Below are 26,435 nucleotides of genomic sequence, written 5' to 3' on the forward strand. Positions count from 1 at the left end.
ATTCCCCCCGCATGTCCCGCCCTATTTCCCATGCACGACACATGCCCAGCTCTACCCAATATTGCCCGGCATCCTGTCAGCAAACCAAGCAATCTCCCATGCCCTACTTTATCAGTGGCATCATGAAACCAGCAATATATCCACTGGGCTTCGGATTTTATCATTGACTGAACATTGGTGGACTGCAAATAGGGTAATCAAGGAATAACTCCCATAACGAACTTCTGGGGCTGAAGGCAATGTATAGGACCTGGTGCACTGTTGCATTTCTTCATGTGGCATATGATGTAGATAGTCTGTATGCCTTACTTTGGAGAAAAAGTATCAAAGTCAAGAAATAACTGACTTTAAAGTGGCTGTGGGGAGAAAATGAAGGGTTTCAGTGGTTTTAGACTCAAATATAGTCAGATATTACATATGCATGTAATGGGAGTACCAATTTTTAGTTCTCTATAAAGTGGTCACTGCAAAGAAACAAAGATAAAAGTATGGCAAGTGTAGAACAATGAATCCTTTGCCAAAATATAAGGCTACAAAATCTAGGATACTGGTATCAAATGGAAGGACTCTTATGGGGCTCTTAAAATATCAGACGTGACACATCTGTGTCAAGCTGACATTCATCTTTGACAGCAATGCGAAATAATGCCTTTTAAAAGTCCATAGCAAAAATCAAATCACCACTAGAAAAACCAATGAAATTAGGACATTTATTTTCTAAGAAAAGTTACAAAACAAACTCGATATCTTTGTAACGCTTCTATCTGCAGGGTAACCTATATCCACTGTTAAAAACAGGGTATTTTGGGGATATTAAGTCCGCAGAAAGTGGTTTCAAATTACAATATTTTTTAACTATAGATCCACCTTCCATCCACTTGATATTCGTATAAATACCTGTTATCTAACACAACGGATATAGGATACCCCACAGATAAAGGTTAACTAGCGTCACCACGTCACATGGAATACAATTCCCAGTGCCCATCAGAAATACATCTGCAGTTCTCTCTGTCATTCCCTCCTCACCAATTCCCATCTGACCTCTCCCCTATTGCTGTGCCTACTTTTACTGACTGCTCTTTATTTGAGTCCCGTTGTTATTACTCCACTGGCAGCCAGTCTATAATTTTACTGTAGCCCGGCTTGTAGACAATAAGCTAACAAAATTACAGAATAAATATTTCAGTATCGTCTGGAGTCCATGTCTAAGAAGATTATGAAAGGCGTGGCGTGACGGCTTCTTCTGCATTGTCTGCAGATTAATGGGGCCATCTAAGGCATGTCTGTATCTTCCTTAATCTGAAAGTAATACAGTCTCCAGGATTTAGCTGATACATCATGGTTTTGATTAATGGATATTGCTAATGGAGACGTTACATCATCTTTGGACAATACGTCAAATCTGTTGCATGTACAGGAGGCTTAGATAGCATGCATGTGTGTATCCGGAAAGGATTATTATATTATGTGTGGATATTGAGGGATATGCTGTGTTTGTTTAAAGGATTATGGCAAGAAATGTGTTAGAAATGTATCTGTGAAGAAGTAATTCTTGCATTAAAAGGGGCAATAAGACACAATTTTGTTGTTACAGGAATTTTAGCTAGGTCATAAGGAAATCTGAACAAAAAACATAAACTGGTCATAAGATTTGGAATATGAATGTGACATCAAATTGATCTTGGGAAAACTTAAGATTGTTTTTGACTAGGAATTCCTCTTTTTTGGCTTCAAATACTAGGGCATAACAACCATCAGTTCTTCCCATTGTGACATCCTTAAATACTAGTTATAACTGCAATGGATTTAAAGAATGTACCAAAATGATTCATAGGTCTGTGGCATAAATGTTTAATAGATCATATCTGTGAGCTGATATGCAGATGATGCTCAACAAAAGTAAAAACAGCAGACCAAAGAAACAGTTTTCTCCTGATTTTCATTTGAACTTCAACGTCACATGCATGGTTGCCTTCAGACAGATTTTATTACAATCAAGTCTTGCAGAAGAAATTGGGAAGAAAGACGGGCCCACGAGACGGGGTCTCACGCGAGCGGCAATAAAGTATGACAACGGGAAATGAAATTACTTTGGCATTATAGGGACGGATGAGGAATCAGAGCGAAGGCATCAGATCATTTGCTGTCTGTTTGGAGAGACTTTTAATTGAATTGCAGAATTAGCTTTGGAGCGGACGTACACACAGCACCGACTAATTGCAAAAATGCAAGGAACACATCAGCTGGCGTAATAAGATCAGGGAGCTCCCATCCTGCTTTGCTTCTCTCCAGACACAAAATGTCATTAGACAAAACGGTAAACTGGTTATAAGATTTGGAATATGAATGTGACATTAAATTGACCTTGGACATTGTTTTTGAAAGCATATCTATGATTTTCTGCATTTAAAAGGCACATGCATTTTGTAACAAAATTTCACAGCACACTGTATAAGTACAAAAGTACATGGTAATCATAATCTTACAACTGCTATTAACATGATACTATTCAAAGGAGCATTTGACTATTTCATTTTCAAGGGTGTTGCTTTTTCTTCTTTAATCTTCATGGTATTCATTGTAGCATCATTTAATGTTCCTTATAACAATTGGGGAAATATATTTTAAGGTTAGATTCAGCAACATCAAGAATAGTGTGACAAGGTATGAAAAAATGTCCTAAAATGACAGCAAGCTATTTTTTAATGTCTTTTAATTTCTTTGATGCCTACCAGTATGACTATCTACTAGTCACCATTTGACGTTTTGTGAAAAGGCTAGCAACACTGGAACAACACAGCATCCCTTATAAGATCAGCAAATGGAATGGAAAAGCCACTTAGGGATTTGTCCTAATGAATGATGGCCAGTGCCCAGATCTTCCTGAGATGTATTCCACCTAATGGGGGAAAGAAGCTGGCTTGTAATCAAACTGAAAAGATGATTACAGGGTAGATTGACCGATGGCCAGGGTGCTGCTTTCACTCTATACTTAAGCAATTGCACGGTTTATAACAGGATCACACGATTTGATGTATGCTGGCTGAAGCCACAAAGTATGTGGAACAAATCTGTTGGTTGTGCCACATCAATTTTACCTCTTAAGAGCTGAAAATCCTTTCTCGTACAAATGACACATTATTGCAAAATCAATGATTGATTTTCAAAAGAAGGCTTATGGTTATTCAAAATGGTTATGCAATGGTATATTGTTTGTCTCAATACTTTTTTTAGCATTTGGTAAAACCTTTAAAATTATAAAATGATAACGTATAACACACTTAATGTCTTGCTAATAATGACTAACATTTGCTATCTTCTGTATTTGTGAAAAATCTACAAGTACAAGTTTAATTTTCTATCATCACTTGCAGTTTGTAACTTGTGAAAAAAAAGAAGATTGCTTTTAAACTTTTTCACTCTTAACCTAATAGCATATGGTAAAGTCAGTCAGTTAGAAACTGGTAGTTTCATGTTCATGCAGTGGAAAAGTTAGCAATCTTGTGCCCAATAATATGTCCGCATGCGTGGGACAAACACTTTATACATTAGCTTTATGGGGAAAATACTGATAAAACCTCGGGGATAAAAATTTAATAAGCCTGACAGTGCTTTTATGTAAGCTTACATCGTACAGTATGTTTATCATAGGATCATGAGGGTCTTAAAAGGTTTTATAGGACACTTGTCTAGACATTAGAAATGTGAAACAAGGTCATCATCATTTGTGCATGGGTGATTATATGGCTTCTATGTTCAATCATTCCCACTGAGCTCGTAAACACAAGAAGTACATATATGTGCGATTAGTTTTTTTAGTTCTAATGTCATTTCAGCTGAATACATAACTAAATATGTTATGTCAATATCAGCTGTTATTTTTAAAACAGGATATTAACGGATATTGGGTCAATGGATGGTGGCAATATTTTTAATATATTTGAAACCATCATCTGTTGACTAGATATCCCTAAATACCCCCCTTTCAAATACAATGGATATAGGCTACCCCTTAGATAAAGGTGGCCACGGAGTAGTGTTTCCCAACAACTACAACTAGACACAAGCTACAGTAATAGTTTCTCACAATAGGACCAGGACTTTTGCTGACTCGGTATCCAATTCAGGCATCCGAACATGGTTTCTGGGTTTGGAAATTTGCCATTTTCCCTCTCCATACTTTACTATTCCCTCTAAGCGTGTGCTTTGGACGGGAGCAATCCATCCTGGCAAGAGCCGAGAGTGGTCTAACCAAAGTTTGACACAGACTTAGGGCATTCCTTTCACGGGGGTTGACAAAGCAATATAAATCCTGGGGCAAACTGCCGCAAACTGCACACCGGTGCCTCACATCTGCACACAAACAGAAGCAAGAGGGCAGCGGGGTGAGCAGTCGGAGTCGTAACAGTCTCATTCCTCTACTCCTGTCGTGATTGAATATGCTGCGGACGCCCTTTGCTGACAATAACTCCTGTCATTAAACGTAGCCAGCACGAGTATTGCCTTTCACCGGAGACAGCCCGGGCTAGAATTTATGCCGTACGACCGTTACTGCGCTTTATCTTCCCAACGACTTTCTGTAGTTCGCAAAAAGCATGGCATTAGGACCGGGTATAACATATGATATGAGATTGTTCAGCGTCAGCCTACAATCACTCATTGTAAAGTAGAAAGTGCTTAAAGGCACTGTGCTGTGCCATAGCAAGACTTGCTCTCCATATCTGAACTTTCTGCATGACTAGATTCAGACAGATTGGATTCAAATTAAAATCTGACCAGTAATGATGAAATTTTGCAAACATCAGAGGCATATTTTGTGCAAATTATAGGTGCTGAAATTCCTGGATCTGGTACAAGATCTGGTCCTTTACAAAATTGACAAGAATTGCACCTTTCACAGTTTATAATGGAGTGCACATATGGTATATGTTACCAAATCAGTGAAATATTCGAGAGGAATTTTATGATGGAATGCCGGGTCTGGTTCATCCATGTTTTATGAGATTGTCGCAGTGACAGAAAGGCCAGACACCCCAGGGACCCCGGCTGCAGGAATTAACATTAATTGCACATAAATACGAACTGCTAAGTTGACAGATCGGTAGGGAAATATGACAGGAACCATTCCAATTTGGAACACCGTTTCCAGGGCAGATGGCTCAAGGAGAATTCTGCCTTATCTGTGATGCAGAAATGCAACAGCAATGGTAACATCAACTCTTATAATAACATTGGGTGCAATAATGCAACTGAACTGAACTGCCATAATGCAGCCACATAAAAAAAAGCATTGTTATAGAGGCCTTCTCAAGATAACACCTTAATATCTGAAGTGTATATACTTCAGAATCACTGAATGCTGCATTGGTACATCTCTTTTAATCATTAATTGCACAACTAACAGGCATTCAGCACCAAGGACAGGCATCCTTCAGCTATAGGTAAATGCTTCATGTAATCTTTCTCATGTTGCTGTATAATGGCAAAGGTGGAATTATGAGAGTTGACTATAACATGCAGTTGAATAAATATTGCATCATTCAACTAAAACAGATTTGGTTCATCATTAGCCTTTTCTGAAATTCTGCCAATCTGAGCAAAAATAAACAAAAATACATGCAGTCCATTCGAAACAGATCACTAGGATACAACTTTCAACCTGTCACATGTGTAAGAATATGACCTTTAGGATCGAAATACCATTTCCACCTTTCCACACAGCATCAAACAGAACACATGTAATGTACAGTATACATGTACGGTGTTGATTAGTCTCCTAGCTAGAAGTAGCTCTTCACAAATTAAGGCAATGCCTACTTTTTTCAATTGCACAACTAACTGGAATTCAGCACCAAGGACATAACCTTCAGTTATAATGTTAGGTAGCTGTATGCTGTTACTGGAAATTTAGCTCTTTAGACAATACCTACACTCAAGCATTGCTCTCATACATCATCAATAATTCTTTAATTCTATACATACACCCCATAAACATGACTTGTGAAAATCTAGTAATGCAAACAAGAACAATTTTATGAAGAAATCTTCAAGTTAAACCTATTTCTAGCTATATATCCAATAGCAATTTATAAATATGGCAGGCCCATGCCATTTCAACAATACAGAACACACCCAAGGGGTTCATTTGCAGGGATTTTGCCTTCACAAAATCAAGATATCTCCAACTGAAATACCAAGATATACATGTAATATTACATGTAATACCATATAGCTCTCTGCCATTCAGAAATTATTCCTCACTGTAATGTTGTCCAACACTTTATGCGCAGCTCATCAAAATGTCTAAAAAGTGCAAAATGCAAATACAAAATATTGCTATTAGTTAAGAATGCAGATTCAAAACCTGAAGAATATTGACATATGGAAACATACGTATGTACATGTGTACTCTCCACCCATTTATTTTGCCTGAAGTAGTGATGGATCATAATACCACAGATGAAGCAAACAATGTTGGCCTAATTCTCCGACTAACCAACCAGCTCCCGCTGACATTCCTTCACACCTGTCATGCCATTTTCCGCCGTGAATTATGACCCAATAGTCCACATTAGGGAGATTCCATGGATTTTCCATGCCGGAATGAGCAATGGCTCCGCAAGGGAACGCTGCAAAATGAGGCTGAACTCTGATATTTCTGCCAATGAGGCTGCAGTTTAGGGAGAGATTCCGGGGCACTTTGCACCTGAGACTGGGGAAACGTGTTCCGAGTGACCTTGTAGTACAGAGCTCAGGTTCAGGGTCATTGCCAAATGTAGTTGAGCACAAGACAAAATTATTCAACATCATGTGGAATTCATGGACAACACAGCAGTGAAATTACAAAGCTGTACAATCTTAGCATTTAGTGTTTCAAGCTTGTAGCTTCCCTATAATTGCTTCCTTTCTTCCTTTACTTATAGTTGCTGTAATTTCTCAGAGATTAGCCCTATAGGCTAAACATTGTGTTGTGACACCCCTATGTTGTTACAAACCTATGTTAGGGCTGAGGTTAGTATTATAGGAACATAGAGGTATGAGAGCATAGGGATGTCTGAACAAAGGTGTTCAGAACAGAGGACCCACATCTTCAGTTGTCCTCTGCTTTCCTCATATTCTCCTCTATCTTGTGTGCGATTATCACTATGACACGGATCACAAGGCTTTCATTACAGATTCAACCTGTAGAGAGCTGACTAATTTGCACATCATTGCAAATTTGAGGATAATCTGGTAGACTAAGAGAGTTCACTCAAATCTGCAATGCTTTCAAGAGCTCATAAAAGTGAAAATAAGACTATGACCAATCAATCTGAATATACAAAGAAAATATTACTAGGTTATCAAGCCCTTTTAAAAGGTCATTCGGGCTCATGACATGAAATCCAATCTTCAATAAAGGTTGTGTTTTTCATGAAAGAATCCTTAACGTGTGCTTTACAAATTCTTCACAGTGCATAAATGGGTTTCACAGAACCTTCCAGACACAGAAGATCCCTCCTACCCATGAAATTTGATATATACAGAAACTGTGGAGAGACTACCAGCTAAATAATGGGATAGAATGTATGCTTTGCTGCAATTTATCACCAGGAGTGCCCACGTCATGCTGTGCTATCTTGATACCCAACAGTTAGCAATTCATAAGATTATGAACGCTAAATAGGATTTTCAGGATACCTGCAAAGCCAAATATGTAACGTTACATTGCTTGTGCAAGCAACTGCTTGGCAAGCTTGCAGGAATGTTAATAAAGCATGCTCATTATAACTATAAACATTTGTCAACCATTTCCCATTTTTTTCCTCGCTCATTCCCAACATGAAGTTAAGGAACATATTGGTTATACATAATACTTACCCAATTTTTTTACATTCAAATTCATTCAATAAATTGAGGAAATCCAGTGAAAAGTTCATGATGTAACTTATAGCATTGTAGCATATCAAAGAACCATTTTCCATTTTTTTGTCGCTCATTCCCAACATGAAGTTAAGGAACAAATTGGTTATATATAATACTCACCCAATTTTTTTAGATTCCAATTCATTCAACAAATTGAGGAAATCCAGTGAAAAGTTCATGATGTAACTTATAGCATTGTAGCATATCAAAGAACCATTTTCCATTTTTTTCCTCGCTCCTTCCCGGCATGAGATATGATAACGCCCCCTCCAGCACACCCTACAAGCTGCTGGAGCCCATTAAAGCCCCTCATCAGGCCGACTCCACTCCCCTGAAGGGTACTTAAACAAAATGTCACAGGTAAAATACAGCCTGGGGAGGCCATTGTGAGAGCTGCTGCATGCATACACTGAAGTCTGGATATGTCATGCATACCTGTGACTTATTATGTAGCTGAGGGATGTAGATCAGTACACAACATTCAAAGTTTTTGTGAATCAGATGCAAGACAAGTTTTCTGAAAGACTTACTTAGACTTAGCAGCTCCCACGTCGTGTGACGCATGAGGCACATAAAGAAAAATGGATAGAGTACATCTGAACTTTACAGTTACCCAAACTATATCTCAAGGTTTCTTGTGACACAACCACCAAAAGATATGACGCAACCTACAATAGATTTACCTGACTGACATTTTTTCTATCTTGGCTACCTCCATCAACGTGAATGGATGGTACTACTCCTTGCTGCAGTGTGGCAATTTATCTATGTATGACTCAGTATCAGGACAAAACTAGGAGTTCTCAGGAAAGGGCATGGTAGCCAAGCAACAAAGGTATTTTGAGATAATACTTGTACATATATTAAAGAATTGACAATCATGTAAATTACCTATTGATAACCTTCAACCTTTTTTTGGGGGTCATCAGAGATGCAATTTACTATGAAACTTAGCAGACAGCCAATAACTCCAAGACGCCCTGCTAGCTATAAGAAGTCTGTGACCTACAGTTACACATAATATTCCTTGCTGCCATGTGATCTCTATGGACATATGTTTCCTTTATACAAAAGAACAAAGAAAATCTGATCACTTGAACTTCAGAAGCAAAATCTGAGAGGAACAAGGCATGAATAGAGGAGAACAAAGCACATTCCTTCACCTCAGTTGAACTATAACTTTTACAAGTCTTCTTGTAAAAGCACAAGCAACATCTGCCCTTCAAGTTTTTATTTAAGAGTTCTGTGGGGAACACTTAAGCCCCGAGCCAGGAGCAGCGGAAGGGTAAAGAGCCTCTTGACTCGTATCCTTTCTCCTCATCAATTGGGGGGGCTAAATTTGGCATTCCTGACAACAACAAGCAAGCGGCGCTTCATTACCCTCCGACTGCCCGGCCTGCTTTCTGGGGGAAACGGACACGGGCGGAATACTAATGATCGCAAAATGTGGGCCGTAATCGCCGTTCTGTCGGGAGAAACAGAGGGGTTCGTAATCCGGCTTCGGAATTCAACTTGTAATGTGATAGGGTAGCTTTGCTGGAGATAGCGCCGAGAAGGCCAGTATTTGCATGTGACAGATAGCCGTATGCATATGTTTGGCAGAGCGGCGCAGGGTAGATATTCGTGCGGCCATACAAGCTAGCTTTCATCATATACATGTAGGATATATGTAGTAGATGTAGTAGAGTTAACAAAACTAAAACCTGCATGAAACTCTATAGAAAACTTCTATAGGCACCAGTCATTCTAGGTTATAAAATATCGACTCATCTTTCTGTAAAGCTGTCTTCTTGACCTTGAAGACCATTAAGTAATCACTTGAACATATATCACATTAAATGTAAAACGTGTGACAAAAAGTTTACTTCTATACAGTGCTTTACAAGAAATAGATATGCCTGGCCTATGAAAACGGTCTTCTCTTTCACATTTGTCCCTTTTCAAACTTAATCTCAAACTCAAGCTTCAGTTGCCAATGCAAAGTAACGAATGGCAATAAGTGAAAAGTTGTAGGGCTTTATCACATGAGCATGGTGAGAATAGTGAGTGTGTACGTGACCACTCTTTCTGTCAAGGCTCAGACTAATGAATAGCAAGAAACACAGACAGATTTTTCATCGGTACATTCCATCCTATAACACCCATTAAGAGTAAATGTACTGGATTGAAGGACTTACAACCTCTGGCTAACCACAAAACATGCACATTCACATCAGGCTTCCAGGCACAGACTAAGAGTTTAGAAAGGTATGAAATGTTTTTGAGAAAGTTCTCAGACATCATGTATTAGGATCTGTGATCAAAAAAGGATGATTGCAAGAGTTGGTTTAGTTGGCTTGAGTTCAAAAGTGGTGGTGCTTAGAGCTGCCAACAAAGTTTTCTTAAGTGCTAAAAGCTTTTAGATACATACTTTACTGGGAGTAATGCATGCATTTTTATCTTAGTCAAAACGTACTCCATCTACATTTGTCATTTGTTAGATTTGTACCAAAATAACTGTTAGTTTATCCATACTACACAATAGATAAGCTATGCTCTACTAGTACATTGCCCCAGATTTACATATAATGATATTCTGCTGGACCCATGAAATGTAAATGTGTTCCTAGTGAATGATTCATTGCATGGGTAACTTATTCTGGTGGAGATAAATTGTTTTATCTATCTTTTTGTTTTCTCAGTCTGTCTTTTTACCCAGGGTTGCCCAGCTAAGTGTTACTGTGCAGTAGGGCCCTGTTCCCAGTACATAACCTGATACACGTACAAAAATTTCTGATTTGGGGAAGGGAAACTTGAAGATTTCTCACACATAACTTTCTCACACAATGAATTGTGCGCAAAACTGATTCTGGCTGTTACTAGTGTTATAGTATCTGTTAACACAGCCTGGTAATGTGATATATGGATGCTACTAATCTCTGTCGCAAACAGAATCTCACACGTCGAGCTCGATGGAAATCTGGAGCCCCAGCGGTGACGCGTGCTGAATCTTGCTCCGAATCAGCTGCTGTATCTCTCCTGATACAATACCTGGGTGGCTTCACTAGCTGAATTTATGCTGAATGCCAAATTTGATCTACGGTACAGGTACATCTATGCCGAAATTGAGGAACAATGTAATCCAAACAGTATCTATCCCATCAACTATGGTCCAATCAGTACATTTGTAAGTGTAAAACACTTTCAAAACTTCTAGGTGCAAAGTTATGCCCTTGTGTTGTGGTGTTGAATACAATATGGAGAAAAGATATAATGTGATTTGGTGTGTACAGCTGCATTTGTGTCAGCGTACGGTGGAGGAAAAATCTGAAACAAATAGATGTTCCACCAGGTGCCATAATACATTCACATGAAAAAAAAATGTTGTTATAGATCACGCCTTGCACTGCGTCTCTATGAGTCTATCAGACTGTAATAATTCACAAGTAATTTTAATTAGTTTCTTTCACTTGGCAACTACATTTCTGTTTGCAGAGCACACTTTGAATTAGGTGAACATAACTTTGGAACATATACATGTACCTATTCATTATAAGTGACACCCAGAGAGGCAACAGTACATTACAAAAGCATTTCTTGTGTAATCTTCTATGCAAGTCATTGCGGCATGACATTTAGACTAATTCTGTCGATAAGGAACTCGCCCTCCTAAACTTGGAGCATGGATCCATGAAATTTTTATGTGAATCCAATAGATTGCAGATCTCTTCTTATCTCAGATCACGAAGCTATTGGAATTGCCACAATAGGAATGTGAATTACAACTCACAGGGTTTCTTCTGCATTATTGCAGCAATTAAAGCCACAGTAATGTCCTAGTGAATGGGGGTCCTCCTTTTGATATGGACAATGCCATTATCTCTAATCTGAGTAAGAAGCCCAGAAGACAAATCCAATGTGATCTGTATGCACAGTGCTATGTCCTAGTCAAGAGATAACCTGGGCCTACATGGAGTTTGGTTGTGTTTGTAAAGTATTGACTCTATATGAAAAAAAATACCTACACAAATTCAAAGAGAACTCAATCTCTGCAACTGGATAAGTTTGAGATCTTTAAAAAAATGATCAATAATAGTAAATAACTACGGAAATGAAAAGAACGGTTGAACATGTCACTGATACATTAATCGTGTTTTAACAGGAACAGTTTTTAAAAAATGGTTCCTCTAGAAAGACAATGCCATTGGAACTGTTACTGTCCCTTAGGTGGTGACAGGGAAGACTTCCATGTACTGGAGAGTTCTGGTAAGAATCCTAACACAATGAAATCAAGATCAAGGTCAGGGGACAAAAAGCAAAAGGGTCGGCCGAAGCATCCTAAGTTTAATCCAATCTTAGCTCTAAGAGAGTACGCAAGAAAAACAAAATGGAGGCAGGATTTGTCTTTCAGGCATTGAAGAATCCATGCTAAATTTCTTTTTCTTCTATAGACATTAAACATCTATCTCTCTTGATTGTGTAACACTTGAAATCATTACCAGATATCCAGTAATACAATTCTATGTAGGTGCCACATGTATGAGTTTAGGAAAAGTGACACTATATTGCCTACTAAGTGTTATTCATGCTAGACTAGTTGGAGTTTAATATCTTCCATGCCAGACTGTGATAAAATATGAGTGAAGTTTTCCGAACTAGCCCAATGCGTCACTACTGTTACAGTTATATACTGCCTTTTTGGATTACGTAACTCTTGAAAACTACCATCCAGATATGAAGTCATCTCTGATTATATCAATCCCACATACATGCTGTGTGTTGAAGCATGGTGAGACTTCATCATCTACTGAAGTCTTACTCATGCCAGACAGTTGTTCGAGTTTAATATCTTCAACGCCAGACGGTGATAAAATATGAGTGAAGTTTTCTGAACTAGCCCAATGTGTTACCACTGTAACACTTATATACTGCCTCTTTGGATTATATAACTCTTAAAAGTTACCATCCAGATATGAAGTCATCACTGGTTGGTTATACACAATCCTACATATGTGCTGCGTGCTGAAGCAAGGTGTGACTGCATCATCTACTGCCAGATCGAATAGTTCGAGTTTAATATCTTCCATGCCAGACGCTGATAAAGCATGAGTGAAGTTTTCCGAACCAGCTCAATGCGTCACCAATGTAACAGTTATATACTGCCTCTTTGGATTATGTAACTCTTGAAAATTACCATCCAGATATGAATTCATCTCTGGTTGGTTATACACAATCCTACATATATACATGCTGTGTGTTGAAGCATGTTGAGACTGTATTGTCTACTGAAGTCTTATTCGTGCCAGACAGTTGTTCGAGTTTAATATCTTCAACGCCAGACGGTGATAAAGCATGAGTGAAGTTTTCCGAGACAGCCCTACATGTCATCCCTGCTGTTCTTGCCCCTATCGATTATGTAACTCGTTAAAATTACCATCCAGATATCAAGTCATCTCTGGTTTTATTGTATCGCCTACTGAAGTCTTACTCGTGCCAGACAAGTTCGAGTTTAATATCTTCAACGCCAGACGGTGATAAAACACAAGTGAAGTTTTCCAAACCAGCCCAATGGATTATGTAACTCTTGAAAATTACCATCCAGATATGAAGTCATTTCTGATTATACACAATCCCACATATGTGGTGTGTGCTGAAGCCTGAGACTGTATAGCCTACTGAAGTCTTACTCGTGCCAGACACTAGTTCCAGTTTAATATCTTCAACGCCAGACGGTGATAAAACACGAGTGAAGTTTTCCGCGCCAGTCCGATGCATCATCAGCACGGTTCCCGCATGTCAACAGTAATTACGCAGCCCAGATTTGAGAAATTCTGGGTGGAGCAGCCAGATTCTATCACAGCGGCCATCCGTCATCTTCATCCTTGGGTGGGGCTGTCATTACAGCACTGCAGTCCGCCAGTCAAGCAAACTGTAGACGTTTAAAATCGTTCTTTTGTATGGATGCAACTCTATCTCTGCCCAACAGCTGGTAGTGGTTATTGGAAGCAATTGCTTCCTTTGAACATGCAAAGAGGTGCGTAGTTTGTACCCTATAACAGTTTGGAGCAGCGGAACAGATTCAGGGCTTAAAATTAGTTTTTTTTCACAGACCAGCACAGGTACAGGTGGCATTCACAATTACTTACAGTGGTTTGGCTGTTCAGGACACACAGCCAGGGCTGCCCAACTAGCCTATGGCTATTACAAAGGGCTAGCCATGCTGACAACACAGAGACAATACATATGGATTTGGACAGGATACTTACTGTGCAATTATTTCTTCACAATTCATTTTCAATTCCCTGTCCATCAAAATTTATGTGTTAAGGATGTTTCAGACACTGTATTGAAATTTGAATCAGCTGTACTACGGGATTTGGAATGCACATATTTTAGGCAAATTTATAAACAAATACATACACCAGTGCAAGTTCTGTGCTGTATACATCAGAAATACAAAAAGACTGCTGCACAGCTCCAATTGTACCTGCTCTAACCTGTACATGTACATGCAGGCTGTATTTAGATCACTGAAGGTATCTATTATTGGTGGTAGAAAGATATCCCTGTCCAGGGTGCTGAAATTACAGCTATGGTTACAGACAGCTTTCTGGAGGAAGGCATTGTGCTCAAACAACTGTACAACAATCTGTACACCTGTCATTTGAAGCAAGATGTGGAAGGAGATACATGCATTGAATAAATTTGGAGCAAGAAGTATTTTAAGTTAATGAACTATGTGCAATAGGGGCATCTGATGTACGATAGAACATAAATAAGAATCCTATTGCCAAAGACATGTCAGGTGATACTTTAAAGTCTGGGCCAAGCTTTTATCAGAACAAAGCACTGTGATGTAATAAAGATAAAGCTATGAAATTTCAAAGATAAGAATCACAATTTGTATAATTTGAAATTGCACTAACCCATTATAAATTCTCATCCAGATCTGTGCTGGCCAAGAGACAAGATCATTGGACAATGAGTAGTCATTTAATTGTATATGAAACATAGCTCTCAAGGTATCACCATTAAAAATCCTTCAAACATCAAGTGCGAAATGAGACTATGGACCATTACTTCTTCCAATAAAAAGGGTCATTAAGTATGTTCCTACCTCAGTGTTACAACCGGCCTCATGTTTATTGCCACTGTTACAGCAGCTGTAATGAGTTATTGAGATGTCAGAGCCGGGCACATCATGCAAGGAATCTCAATCACTCCAGCACACCTGGCACTGGAGGATGATATTTTTCAATATGATACAATTGCAAGGCACCCCCTTCATGGTGTACATACCTGTGTTCTCAAGTGTGACCTTTGTTTGCTGTTAATCAATTGTATTCTTAATTAGTTTTGAAAAACAAAAAAATCCTAAACAGAAAAGGATGAACTTCATCGTCTTGAATGAGTAGAAATCTTTTTTCAATATTCAGCACGGATATGTACCCTCAATCTCAAGCTTTGACTGAGATATAAGTTATGAAATGTGCAGTATACACTGGCTCTTTGCATAGCCTGTGGTCTTTTACTTTTTAATATTGTCACAGCTGGCAGAAAACCTGGGCACTTTGATTTTCATGGTGAAAAACATCCAAAGAGGACACATTAACTTGTTGCAACCTTTTGAATTCTGACTACAGGAAATTTTGTCCATATTGTAAGGAATGCAACATTGCTATCACTGCCATGTCTGAGCATTCATTACTATCCTTTCACCATATTTGAAAAGAACCTAAAGGAAACCAGACACTAACATTCAGGCAACAGCAGAGAAATTACGACCACGACATTGAGATGCATGCTGTTGCCTCCTGAATGACAGTCATCTATTTGTATTACGACCTGCATTACTCTCGCCTGCAACATTAGCTCTCTTATAGCTGCGATTAGCAAAGGTCACAAGCAGCACTAACCGAGGAAAATCTATTTTGTACGTGACCAATTTGATAGTACAGCCGCCATGCAGCCATATGGAGGCAGAAATTAGCCACTTTTCAATCACGACAAGGTGGTAAAACATAAGCATTAAGAGGCTGAGTAGTCTATAACTGCAGTACCAATTCTTCACTAATATAGCAAAAGCTGAAGTTTTTCTTTTTTCAAGTTTACTTGGAGTTCACCACAAAACAAGGCTCATGGAGCCACTCGTGCATTTTGGATTACAGTACTGGATTCTGAAGACAGATGTTTGTTTACCATTGTCTTAAAAAGTTTTAGATTGTACCCTACAGGAAAGCAATTCAGTGCACTGTATAACTCTGTTGTGTATTCATTTATATTCTTTTACATTGCAGAATTTGGTGCATACCTTGTCCCCCCCAACGACCAGGAGGTCAAGGGACTAGGTAGGTAGGTTAGGTAGAGGTAGAGGTAGTAATGGAAGAAGCAAAACATTAGGACTATCGAAAAAATTTCCCACTCTACTTTTCCGATATTGCAGCGAGTATTTCCTGCAGAAACATTTGGAGTCTGCACATGTAGCCCTGCAATAGCCTTGATCAATCATGTCCACTGCACTTGATTTGATTATACTAAAGGTCTCAGCCTTTGTAAGGAGAAACTCGCCTCACTGGACGAGATGAAAGACTGAACAGCCCCCCTCCCATTGGCTGGGCATCTTTACAACCGTCAAGGTCAATGGGGTCATGACAGAGAAATGAACACAGCAGTGATGCTCCATTTAGCGGAGGTAATAGAAAGTTCAAAGTTCTAACAGTCTTTGAAAAATTTCAAGAACAAGATGTACGGGTAATCTTAAATTTCTGCCAAGCACCACATAAATTCTGTTCCACAATTTCTATCGGTTATTCAGGACAGATATTTTGATGTCACAGTAATAATCATAAAAGTCTGTAAGTATACAAAGTTGCAATAGAGGCGATACATTCTACTCGTAAACGTGCATCAACTATCATATACAATGTATTACTGAATCTAGTATTAGAAGAAACGTCGGGAACACACGAGACCAAGTTTGTCCACCAAAAAAGTCTCAAGGGAAATATTGATGATGGCATTGAGGCCTGGACTAGTAAGCTACCGGTAATGTACATTTGTATTCTAAGAATGCATCTGGCAAAATATGTCAGTGACATTTTGAACTGATGAAAAGTGTTTTTCTCCCCAGTTTAGATGGCTGCTGATTTGTGCACCGGTTGCAGGGGTGACAACAAAAGACAGAAACGTCGCTCTGACATCTCTTGACATTTGCAGTCAGCTACATGACCCAAACCCTCCACACGTCTTATAATCACATCAAATCGATGTGAGATTGACGCAGAGTGTCGTCTCCCGTGAACTACCGCGGCTCACCTCTGCTCCCGTGTCTTACGCCTGCCACCGAATGAATCTCAATTTCCCAGAAGGTGTTGTTCCAGATTCACCCTAATCTTTCCGGGGAGGCGGACAACAAGTTTCTCCTCATGCCGAATTCCGGCTGCGTCTTCACCTTAGATTAAGTTTGTTCACTGATTTATGGACAGCTATCAAAAATGCTGTGCCAGGCTTACTGAAAATACCTCAAATTTACACCTACAGCAGCTCTATTATATAGCAACACTAACAGCTAACATTGCAATAGGCTCAACCATTCCATTACTAGCATGACAGTGATTGACAATGCATGGGAAATGCATTTGCTATGCATTCTTTATGCACTGATATGGGATGTTGTGAAGCAGTCCTTCTTTGCTATTAAATACTATACAGTGTTAAAGAGATTCCAAATTGGTTTTAACTAATTCTCAAATAGAAGATAAGATTTAGAAGCCCCATGGTAAAATAACTGATGAAATGCTGTGTAAAAAGAGCTGCCAATGTTTGTTAAAGAGTTTGCAGGGTCAAGAGACTCAGGCCACAAAAGTTTGACTAGCTCTATTGTTCCCTTCTTGAGGATTTTCCTGGGTCAGAAAAAAGGAGGTATGTTCCATTGGCAAATGTATTGTCCTAATAAGTGCCATTGTTATCAAATATAGATAAGTCAGTCTTAGCACGTAGAGAAAACTTCCAGGTCATTTCTATTCATCATGTATTCATCGTCATCTGTATACTTCCTACGTTTTGTATATTACTGTGAAGAACATAGATATCATCTGACATGACAAACTACCAACAAAGCTCACATACTATATTCTACTTAAACAACAAGGAAGAACATACAGTATCTTCGTAACTTCTTACATAAATCTTTCATGATCTAACGATTGAATCTAACCAAGTCTACAACAAAGATTTTGTTTTCCACATAAGAAATATTTTGGGGCCGTGGGGCAAAGAGTTTTTATCAGAGATTTAAAACATATTCATAGATCTATGCACATATCTGACCCACGAGTGCCAGGCCTATCCAAGCGGCATATGTAAAACTCAGCATGTTACAGAAGAAAACTGGCAACACTTTACATACTGTATTATTAGGACATTGATCAGTATTGACTGCTGCACTGACATGGTATTCATCATGGGTAGAAGTGATCCTTCAATAAAACGTCACATTTGAGGACGCTCAGCTTGAATTGATCTGTTCTTTTGAGGCAAGCGGCCATTTTGTTCCATCTTTGGCACACCTTTCCAATGGTGCAATATAATGGACAGAAATGCGCATTATCTGGCTTTTGATTCTGTCACCCATCTTTCGACATACATTTCATGAAAGCAGATTACACTTTACCACAGACATTTTAGCATTTGTTACGAAATTGGATCTAATTGTTAATGAATGCCAATGGGCACAGCTGAAAATTTATTGGTCTTTTGCATTGTATAAAAGATAAAAACTTTGAAGTATAAACTTAGCATTCCTATCATGATCAGACTAAAACTTGAGAAGGATGGGCAACTATGAGGCTAAGTCCTTTGCCGGGCTTTCTTAACAGTTTACGACTACACACGCCATAAAGGATCTCTTCACCACCTAAGCATAATGGCTGTGCGTCATGTTTCGTTTTCCCTCTCAACTCGAAAATCTTTATGGCCCATTAAAACTTTCGAAATATCCCGAGACCCGAAGCAGCAGAAAGCTCAAAGGACTTGAAATGCCATCAGGGGGATATAGCTGTTACCCTGCAGGACACAGTGGGAATGATAATGTCACTATAAAGTGTGTTTTCGTATTCACCTCCAGTTGGGTCCCAGCCTCGTATGAGCCCTCCGGGAAGTAGACCACTTCTTGGACCTCGTTTGCCGGACGGTCGGAATTCTTGGCGAAAATGATGTGCCCGTCCGCGGTGGCCGGAGGTAAGGCGACGAACGTGTCACATGACTTGGGACAGCGATGTGATTGGTTGGAACTGTCAGCCATTCTGGGGTGGACACAGGAGAAAAGTTTGTGATCAGAACAGACTCAGAATAATGGCTCCCAAGAGTGTTACAAAGATGGCCTGAGTGATAGCAGTCTTCTTTGGACAGGACACCTGAGTATAGGCCATTTACTTTATGATCAAACTTTTATGATGAACAAGAAGAGAGCTACTATTCTAGTATGTACATTACTTAAAAAAATGAAGTGCAGTCAGCATCAGAGTTTTGGGAACAGTACAATGAAAGATATCCACTTATATATGGACATAATCATGTGTAACATTACATGCATTGTTTGAAAAGTGAAGCAATGGGGGTGGGAGGTTGCTCAACAGCATGCATTATGATCGGCATTGCAGACCATGGAAAATGAAGCATTCTGAGAACAAAGTTTTTTGTGTCAGGTTAAGGCTTAGCGTCACATATCTAAACCGCGGCCCGGACGGGCTTTATAAAAAAAATGTATTATGTAAAAATATGCACAAATAATGCCCACGCCTATTCTCTTTACGTCTTGTAAAGTTTACTGTCTCATATCATACTTTTCATTTCCGAAAGCCACCTGGCCGGGTCCCGGTTTGGAAATGTGACGTAGGCCTAACCCCAGGTTATCTGTTTTAACCATCCCCATAAAAAACAGCAAGCTTGATCTAGGTCACCTTTTTTCTGTCCTTACCACAAAGCTAAGAAGACAAATGACAGCACCTTCAGTTTCATAATGTCTAGACAGCCCCTTGTACGGACCCAGGTGTGGACTCGGAAATTACAGATATCAATACCGGCACAAAACACAGTTAAGCACCACAACAGGGGGTTTAAATACACCCTAGAAAAATCAATGCCAGCTTGTTGCTGGGTATGGATTGTGGAGGCGCGAGTGCTGGGATTTGCTTGTCGCACTATTAGCTTCCATTAGTCCAAAATTGTGGGATATTGCAACACCAATTGGGTGCCATGCTGTGAATAACCGCACTTGGCAGGCTTTTACACTTATTACCGGGGCGACGGGCATACTTTTTATCAGGGACATTTTCCCGCTCGAAATTGCCATGTTGACATCTTTATTTGCACTTGTGCTGCATGTCGTAAGTCTGAGATCACATTGATGACTAAGAACACAGTGATTGTCCGTCTTTCTCTTCTCCAAGGCTGCATGAACTAAGCCTGACACAGACTCTGGGATCGACCAAAGGAAAACAATCAGTCTTATAATGTACGGCGTGATTCATGAGGGCTCAGCTGTTAGGTAATCTTGCCTGCATTTTGTAAAGGCATTTAAATCCATGGCTGTCCATATCCGCTGCCATCTCCAAGATGTGTTGCAATCAGGGCTATTCTAATGGCCTGGCAGAGCCCCACATTATTCTACAGGGAACTTTCTTTTCCGATACAGTTTAACACTAGTTCACCTTTATCCGTTGGGTAACCTATATCCGTTGCTTTTAAAACCAGGGCATTTGGGGATATCACGTCAATGGACGTTGGTTTCAAATTGCAATATTTTCAGTATATTGCAGTTTTAAACTACCACCCCTCGGCTTGATGTGCCCCAACACCCTGTTACGAAAAACAACGGATATAGGTTACCTCACGGATAAAGGTTATCTAGTGTTACAGTCTCAGCTGAAAGAAACCATCAAAATTTTTTAAAGCCAAGCTGAAATATGATGATTTCATTGTACACGTTCAGATGATACAGTTAAAAGCATTGAGTTTGAATGAAGACGTTAATACAGGTAATGTACATGCATATTTATGAGTACCATATAACCCTTGTTTATTATTCACAATGCAGCGATACTCGTATTCTCTGTGCTTACTCATGTACAGTGCATCTTACGTCTGACTTACTACTATTGAATATCTATTTTGCGGAGACCGAAACATCAATACGTCCATGTCCTCAGCTACGGTGTGAGAAATGGAAATAAAACCATGGAATGGAGCTGCCATAAACTAGATCCGGAACATCGATTAGCCTGGCTGCTTTTGCATGATGGAATTAGTCCTGCTCCAGTTCATCAATTGTTACATATGGAGTCAGGTGGCTGTCCTAACGACTGCTTTGGGCAAGAAAGACTGGCCGGGATATAAGCTTTAATGATTCACACCCCATTGTAGCCACCAGATTTCCAGTTGCCAAACCATTGTTGTCTCTTAAAAGCACTGTGACACCACACTTCATACAGTTCACAGATATAAGAATTTCAGTTTTGAGACCATTATCTAAGTATCTACATCGTAGCCTAGTTGGCTTGGATAGCTTTAAACATACACAAACCCTTTGTAATTGTACTAATTTGTAGCCACAAGATCTTGAGTAACCCTTTGTATACATGTAGTCTCTCTGCAACAATGTCTTGTCATACTATCCTTCAAGGAATTCTTATTAAGTAAAAATGCTTACTTTTGAGACCATTATTATTTAGTACATGCATAAAACAGCAAGATAAGGTTGGTAAAATATGACCAAAAGTTCCTTGATATGACCAAATGTATCTGAAAACAGAAGGACCCTATACCCCCATGTTATAAAATCTATCAACATTCATTGCCGGCCTGGGAATTTTTACCCGAAAGGCAGCAAGTCAGCCCCATAATTAATTCATACTGGAGCATGGTACCATTGGAATATACCCCTGGAACCCTCACTGAAACATTTATACCCGCCAGACAGCTTTTGATAATTCAATCTGTGCTAAATAGACGCATCAAAACATGATCATGACATTATCAAGATGGAAAAGGGAGTACCTCAGACAGCTTACACAGAAGGAACAGACGTTCCTGACAGCAAAAAAAGAGTAAGTTTCTTATCTGTGCTGGCCAGCTTCTATATGTACATATGAGTTGGTCTGTATGGGGGTCCTGACAACACTTTACACTGAATTAGGATCGGAAGAAACTCCTACGTATTAAGCTAAAATCAAGGAAGGCAAGTACGTATAATTTGGATGCCTCGCTATGAATTACATGAATACAATACTGTAAATGCATTTAAGTTTGCGGGGATTTAATTTCGCAGTAGCAGGAAAAGCGACTTTTCGTGGTGGTTTTAAGTTCGCGATAGCAACATGCACTGTAGTCTATTACTGCTATAGAAAAATGTTCGCGGTGGATTTAAGTTCGCGGTGAAGCGGCGACTGCAAAAACCACGAACAATAAACCACCGTGAAAATTTCTGCATTTACAGTATGGCATTCCCTAAAAATTATGCAAAATCAAAAAGTGCCTACATGTTACAGAAAAGAGCATGCAGAGCTAGCTATGCAAAGCCCCTCTTCTGAAAGTAAACATGCCACTGTCGAGAGGGACAGACCACTCTCAGTACTTCCTGGAGAGGGTCAAATTTCCGTACAATGTAAGGAAATTTACATGTCTTCAAGTTAGCTGTGACATAACTTCACAGTTGGGCAATTTAATTTCTTGGTTCACGGATTTTTTCATAAAAAATATGGAGCGATAGGGCGAAAAAAAAAATTGTAAAATGGTTGGGGTAAAGATAAGGGCTAATCCAAAACTTAAAGGCATACTACGCAGTTTTTTGCGCTCAAATTTGAAATATTCTAGAATTAAGAAATATCAGATTTACTACTACTTTTTGTCACTTTTTGACACTTTTGTGTCATTATTTCACGTTTGCAACGTAAAGGATTAGCCTACAAACATTCCGCTCTAGGCACCCTGTAACCTTGTGTCCCCCCAAGTTAGACCCTCCAGGTCTTGCTTGCCACCGGTAGGTCCCCCGGGGTGGGGTAATCAGTTAGCACATGCATGGCAGACTGCAGATAAAGAACACAATGGAGATCTTCTTTGGAAACACCTATATCTAATCATTCTAAAATAGCATATAATCATGAACTTATTAGTCTATTTTGTAGGATATCACAAGCTGAGGTCATATTCCCTTCAAAACTGCAAGAAACCTTGTACAGAAAGCTAGTCTACTGTACTCAGAGGAACTGTCAACTGGCCCCCCACTGGGAAGCCAGGCTGATAAGCAAGAAACAACAACACACAGAGGCAGTAACCAGCCTGTGCCCATCTGTTTCTTGGAAGATCACAATTTTTATACATCATAATGTGGTGCATTGATGTCGCAGCATCTCTCCATGAATATTGGTATGCAATGCTATAGGGTTGATTGAACTAACAATGTAAAGAAAAAGTAGGAAAAGCTACTTTTTGTTTTGTTCAAAAATCCCGTAGTATGCCTTTAAAGAATAAAAAGTTTTCAGCTTGAAAAAAGTACAAAAACACTATTACTGTACAGTAACAGCACCTGTTTGTTGAAAATTACAAAAGTAGTGTCAGTTTTTATGTTTGTCCCATTCTTCATGAATGAAAAATATTAGTGGAATAATAATACCCACATTTTAAGGAGCTTATAATGTAAAGGCCAATTTGCTACACCAGAAAGTTGGTGAATGGTTTCATTAATGGTGAAAATTTGCCGAGTGGTAATTTTTATTTTTATTTTTTCCCCAAAAAAATAGGAGCGGGAGAATCCGTGAACCAATCAATTAAATTGGTATGGCTGATAATGTAGTGTTCACTGTGTTTTTAATCTAAGTTTGTGGAAGGTCTACATTTAGATATATATTTATTTATAACAGTAATTGTGAACATATGTAAAAGTATAGTGTACCCGGATAGTGAAACTGGACAGTGAGTTAGTGAGTGTACCCCTCTAAACTGCTGATTAGTAGCAGCTATATAACATGCTGGCCACCATTGTAAGTTTTCAAATACATAGAAAACATGTAAACATAGAAAAAGGCTGTCAAATGTCGCCTACCTGAGGTTTAGCTGGTGGAAAACTCACAATGGCAGTGAAGTTTGACGTCTAATATGTCCGTCTAGAAAGTATCAATTGTTTCAAGTGCAAAGGTCAAAGTCAACACTGCAGCAGACCAAACACTGGTTACCTTTGACCTCTCCAGAGCGGACATAAAAACACATATTCTAGACAGTCCAGGACACCCAAAACATGGCTAAAATCCTAGTTTTTTCCACAAAATAAAACAGCCAGAACCCTTACCTGTAATTTCCAGCTCTAAAATGCTTGGTGTTTTGTCTCTTTTGAGAAACTTTGATTTTGTAAAGGTAGTCTAGATCAGCAGTGTCTACATACAAGATTATGATTTACCATTAATTCATTTTGTGTGTGGTTTTATTTGGGGGGGGGGGGGCGTCAAGTGCTGTTGTGACTGACGATTTTTTAAACAGATTTTTTCCTCCAGAAAATATGGAGATTGTTTTGAAAAATCTCCAGACTATTTCGAAAATTATTTGTTATGGATTCCCTGTAGTTTGGGAAAATCAGTACTGTACAGGGCTCGAAATAATTTTTTTGGCATACCTGCACTTGTTCAGGTAACTTGTGCAGGTCACTTGTGTAGGTAACATTGAAAATTACCTGCACCAGCCAAATTTTACCTGCAACACTCTGAATTTAGGAAGTATGGTTCAATACTAAAGTTGTTCAGGAACCATTGCTATTTTTTTCTTATATACTAGGTGGCAACACTTAAAGCAGCTAATAACAATCCACACACAGCTACATCATCATAGGACTTTTATGTATAAACCCCAGTACATGTAACGTTACCAGTGCAGGTTAGGTGCAGGTAGACACCAGAAATACCTGCACAGCTCCAATTTTACCTGCACTAACTTGAATATGCAGGGGGTATTTCGAGCCCTGATATTACTGATATGGTTGAACATAATGCTTTATTTTTAAATGTACCACTTTTGCACATGTGTCAGTACAATGTGATTGTGAAGCAAAGAGTGGCTTTTTTACATACACTTTTATTGTGTTCTATAGTGGTTGTCATTGCAGGGCTCGAAATTCATTTTGGGGATTAGGTGCACTGGTGCACCCAGCTGAAAAAATTGGGTGGACTACTTAAATTTAAGTAGAATGTCAGAAAAACCTAATAACAAACATAGTTATATGCTATCAAATTCTTAAACAAGTACCATGACAGACATTTTTATAATCTTTCTAAACCTTAAATGCCAATAATACGATGTATACTAGTACACTTTGATATCTTTACATACATAAACTCAAGAAAATATTTGGGTGCACCCTATGCACAATTGGGTGCACAGCTCCAATTTTGGGTGCACCTGGGTGCACATGCACATGCAGTGATGCACCCAGTATTTCGAGCCCTTAGAACAAAACTAGATACTTTGTGAAAAGTCACGAGCCTCACACGTCGTTGAAAATTGAAAAATCTGGCGATTTCTAAAAGTCTCCAGATTTCCCAGAAAAAAAAATTTTGAAGATCATATTTTGAAGATCATTTGTCATGGATTCTGTATAGATTGTGAAAATAAAGCCACTGCCAAAGTTTTACCATTCACAGTACATGTACCAGTTTTACAGCAACATCTGTCTGTGACATTGTGACTGAACTAATGACATGTTGACTTCACAGTGACATCTGCTTCATCAGCAGGGATTCACCATTAATAGCTCCCCGAGGGACGCATCTGATATCACTTTAACAAGGTGACAAGGTACCGTCCTGAAGCAAAGTAAAAATTGCACATGAATCACTTTTCAGTACAAAGTAGTAATGATGCAAATTTTGTCATCAAAGATTAACAGAAATATTGATATTACTGCTTTCAGGTGAAATTGTTTGGAAAAACTTTTACACAAAAATCAACAATATGGATTCAGTTCCTTCCATCCTTCTTTTAGCATTACTGGTAGCAATGCATGAATACTGGAAGCAATGCATGAATATACTAGTATATTTCCATCTTTAAACAAGGTTAGAGAAGGAAGGTCACAACAATGGCCAAAATTGACATTGACTGAAACAACTTTATGTTACATGCAGGGCATATAAATCATGGTGAATTTCCCAAGGGAAACATGGAGGAAACACAGGTTCACACATGAATTATGCAAAATTACCTGGTGAAAATGTTGTTATATTCTCTCACCAAATCACTGGTATTAGAGAACTTAATTAGGAGCTAGATAACTGGCTTTACCTGGCTTTTAAACATTTTAGTTCATTTGTTGTCTTTTTGTTGTGGCAGGTAGAAGAAATTGTCAATCCAGCCTTTTGCCTGTCTACGACTACTCAAAATATTTCACAATATTTTCTACATTAAGTCAGGTTCAAAATTCTGGGGTCTGATGTAGAATAAGAGCTTTCACACCATTGGCACACTCAATTGCATGCCAAGCAACACAAACAAACAAACAAATAAAA

General features: G+C 38.9%; 1 protein-coding gene across 2 annotated transcripts in view; it reads right to left on the minus strand.

The window, feature by feature from the left end:
- The window catches only part of LOC118423761 (secernin-2-like), a 41,003-nt gene that overhangs the window by 10,544 nt on the left and 4,024 nt on the right, over positions 1-26,435 (minus strand). Inside the window, exons 2-3 of one of the 2 annotated variants that reach the window (XM_035831972.1) lie at positions 23,987-24,047; positions 19,007-19,190 (exon numbers count right to left, since the gene is read on the minus strand). In XM_035831972.1, coding sequence (XP_035687865.1) covers positions 19,007-19,189 — 183 coding nt within the window. In that variant the 5' untranslated portion in view covers position 19,190; positions 23,987-24,047. The remainder of the gene's footprint in view (positions 1-19,006; positions 19,191-23,986; positions 24,048-26,435) is intronic. The other variant, XM_035831971.1, reaches the window with a different exon arrangement.

Source organism: Branchiostoma floridae, chromosome 10 (assembly GCF_000003815.2).
Source record: "Branchiostoma floridae strain S238N-H82 chromosome 10, Bfl_VNyyK, whole genome shotgun sequence".
Taxonomy (NCBI): Eukaryota; Metazoa; Chordata; class Leptocardii; order Amphioxiformes; family Branchiostomatidae; genus Branchiostoma; species Branchiostoma floridae.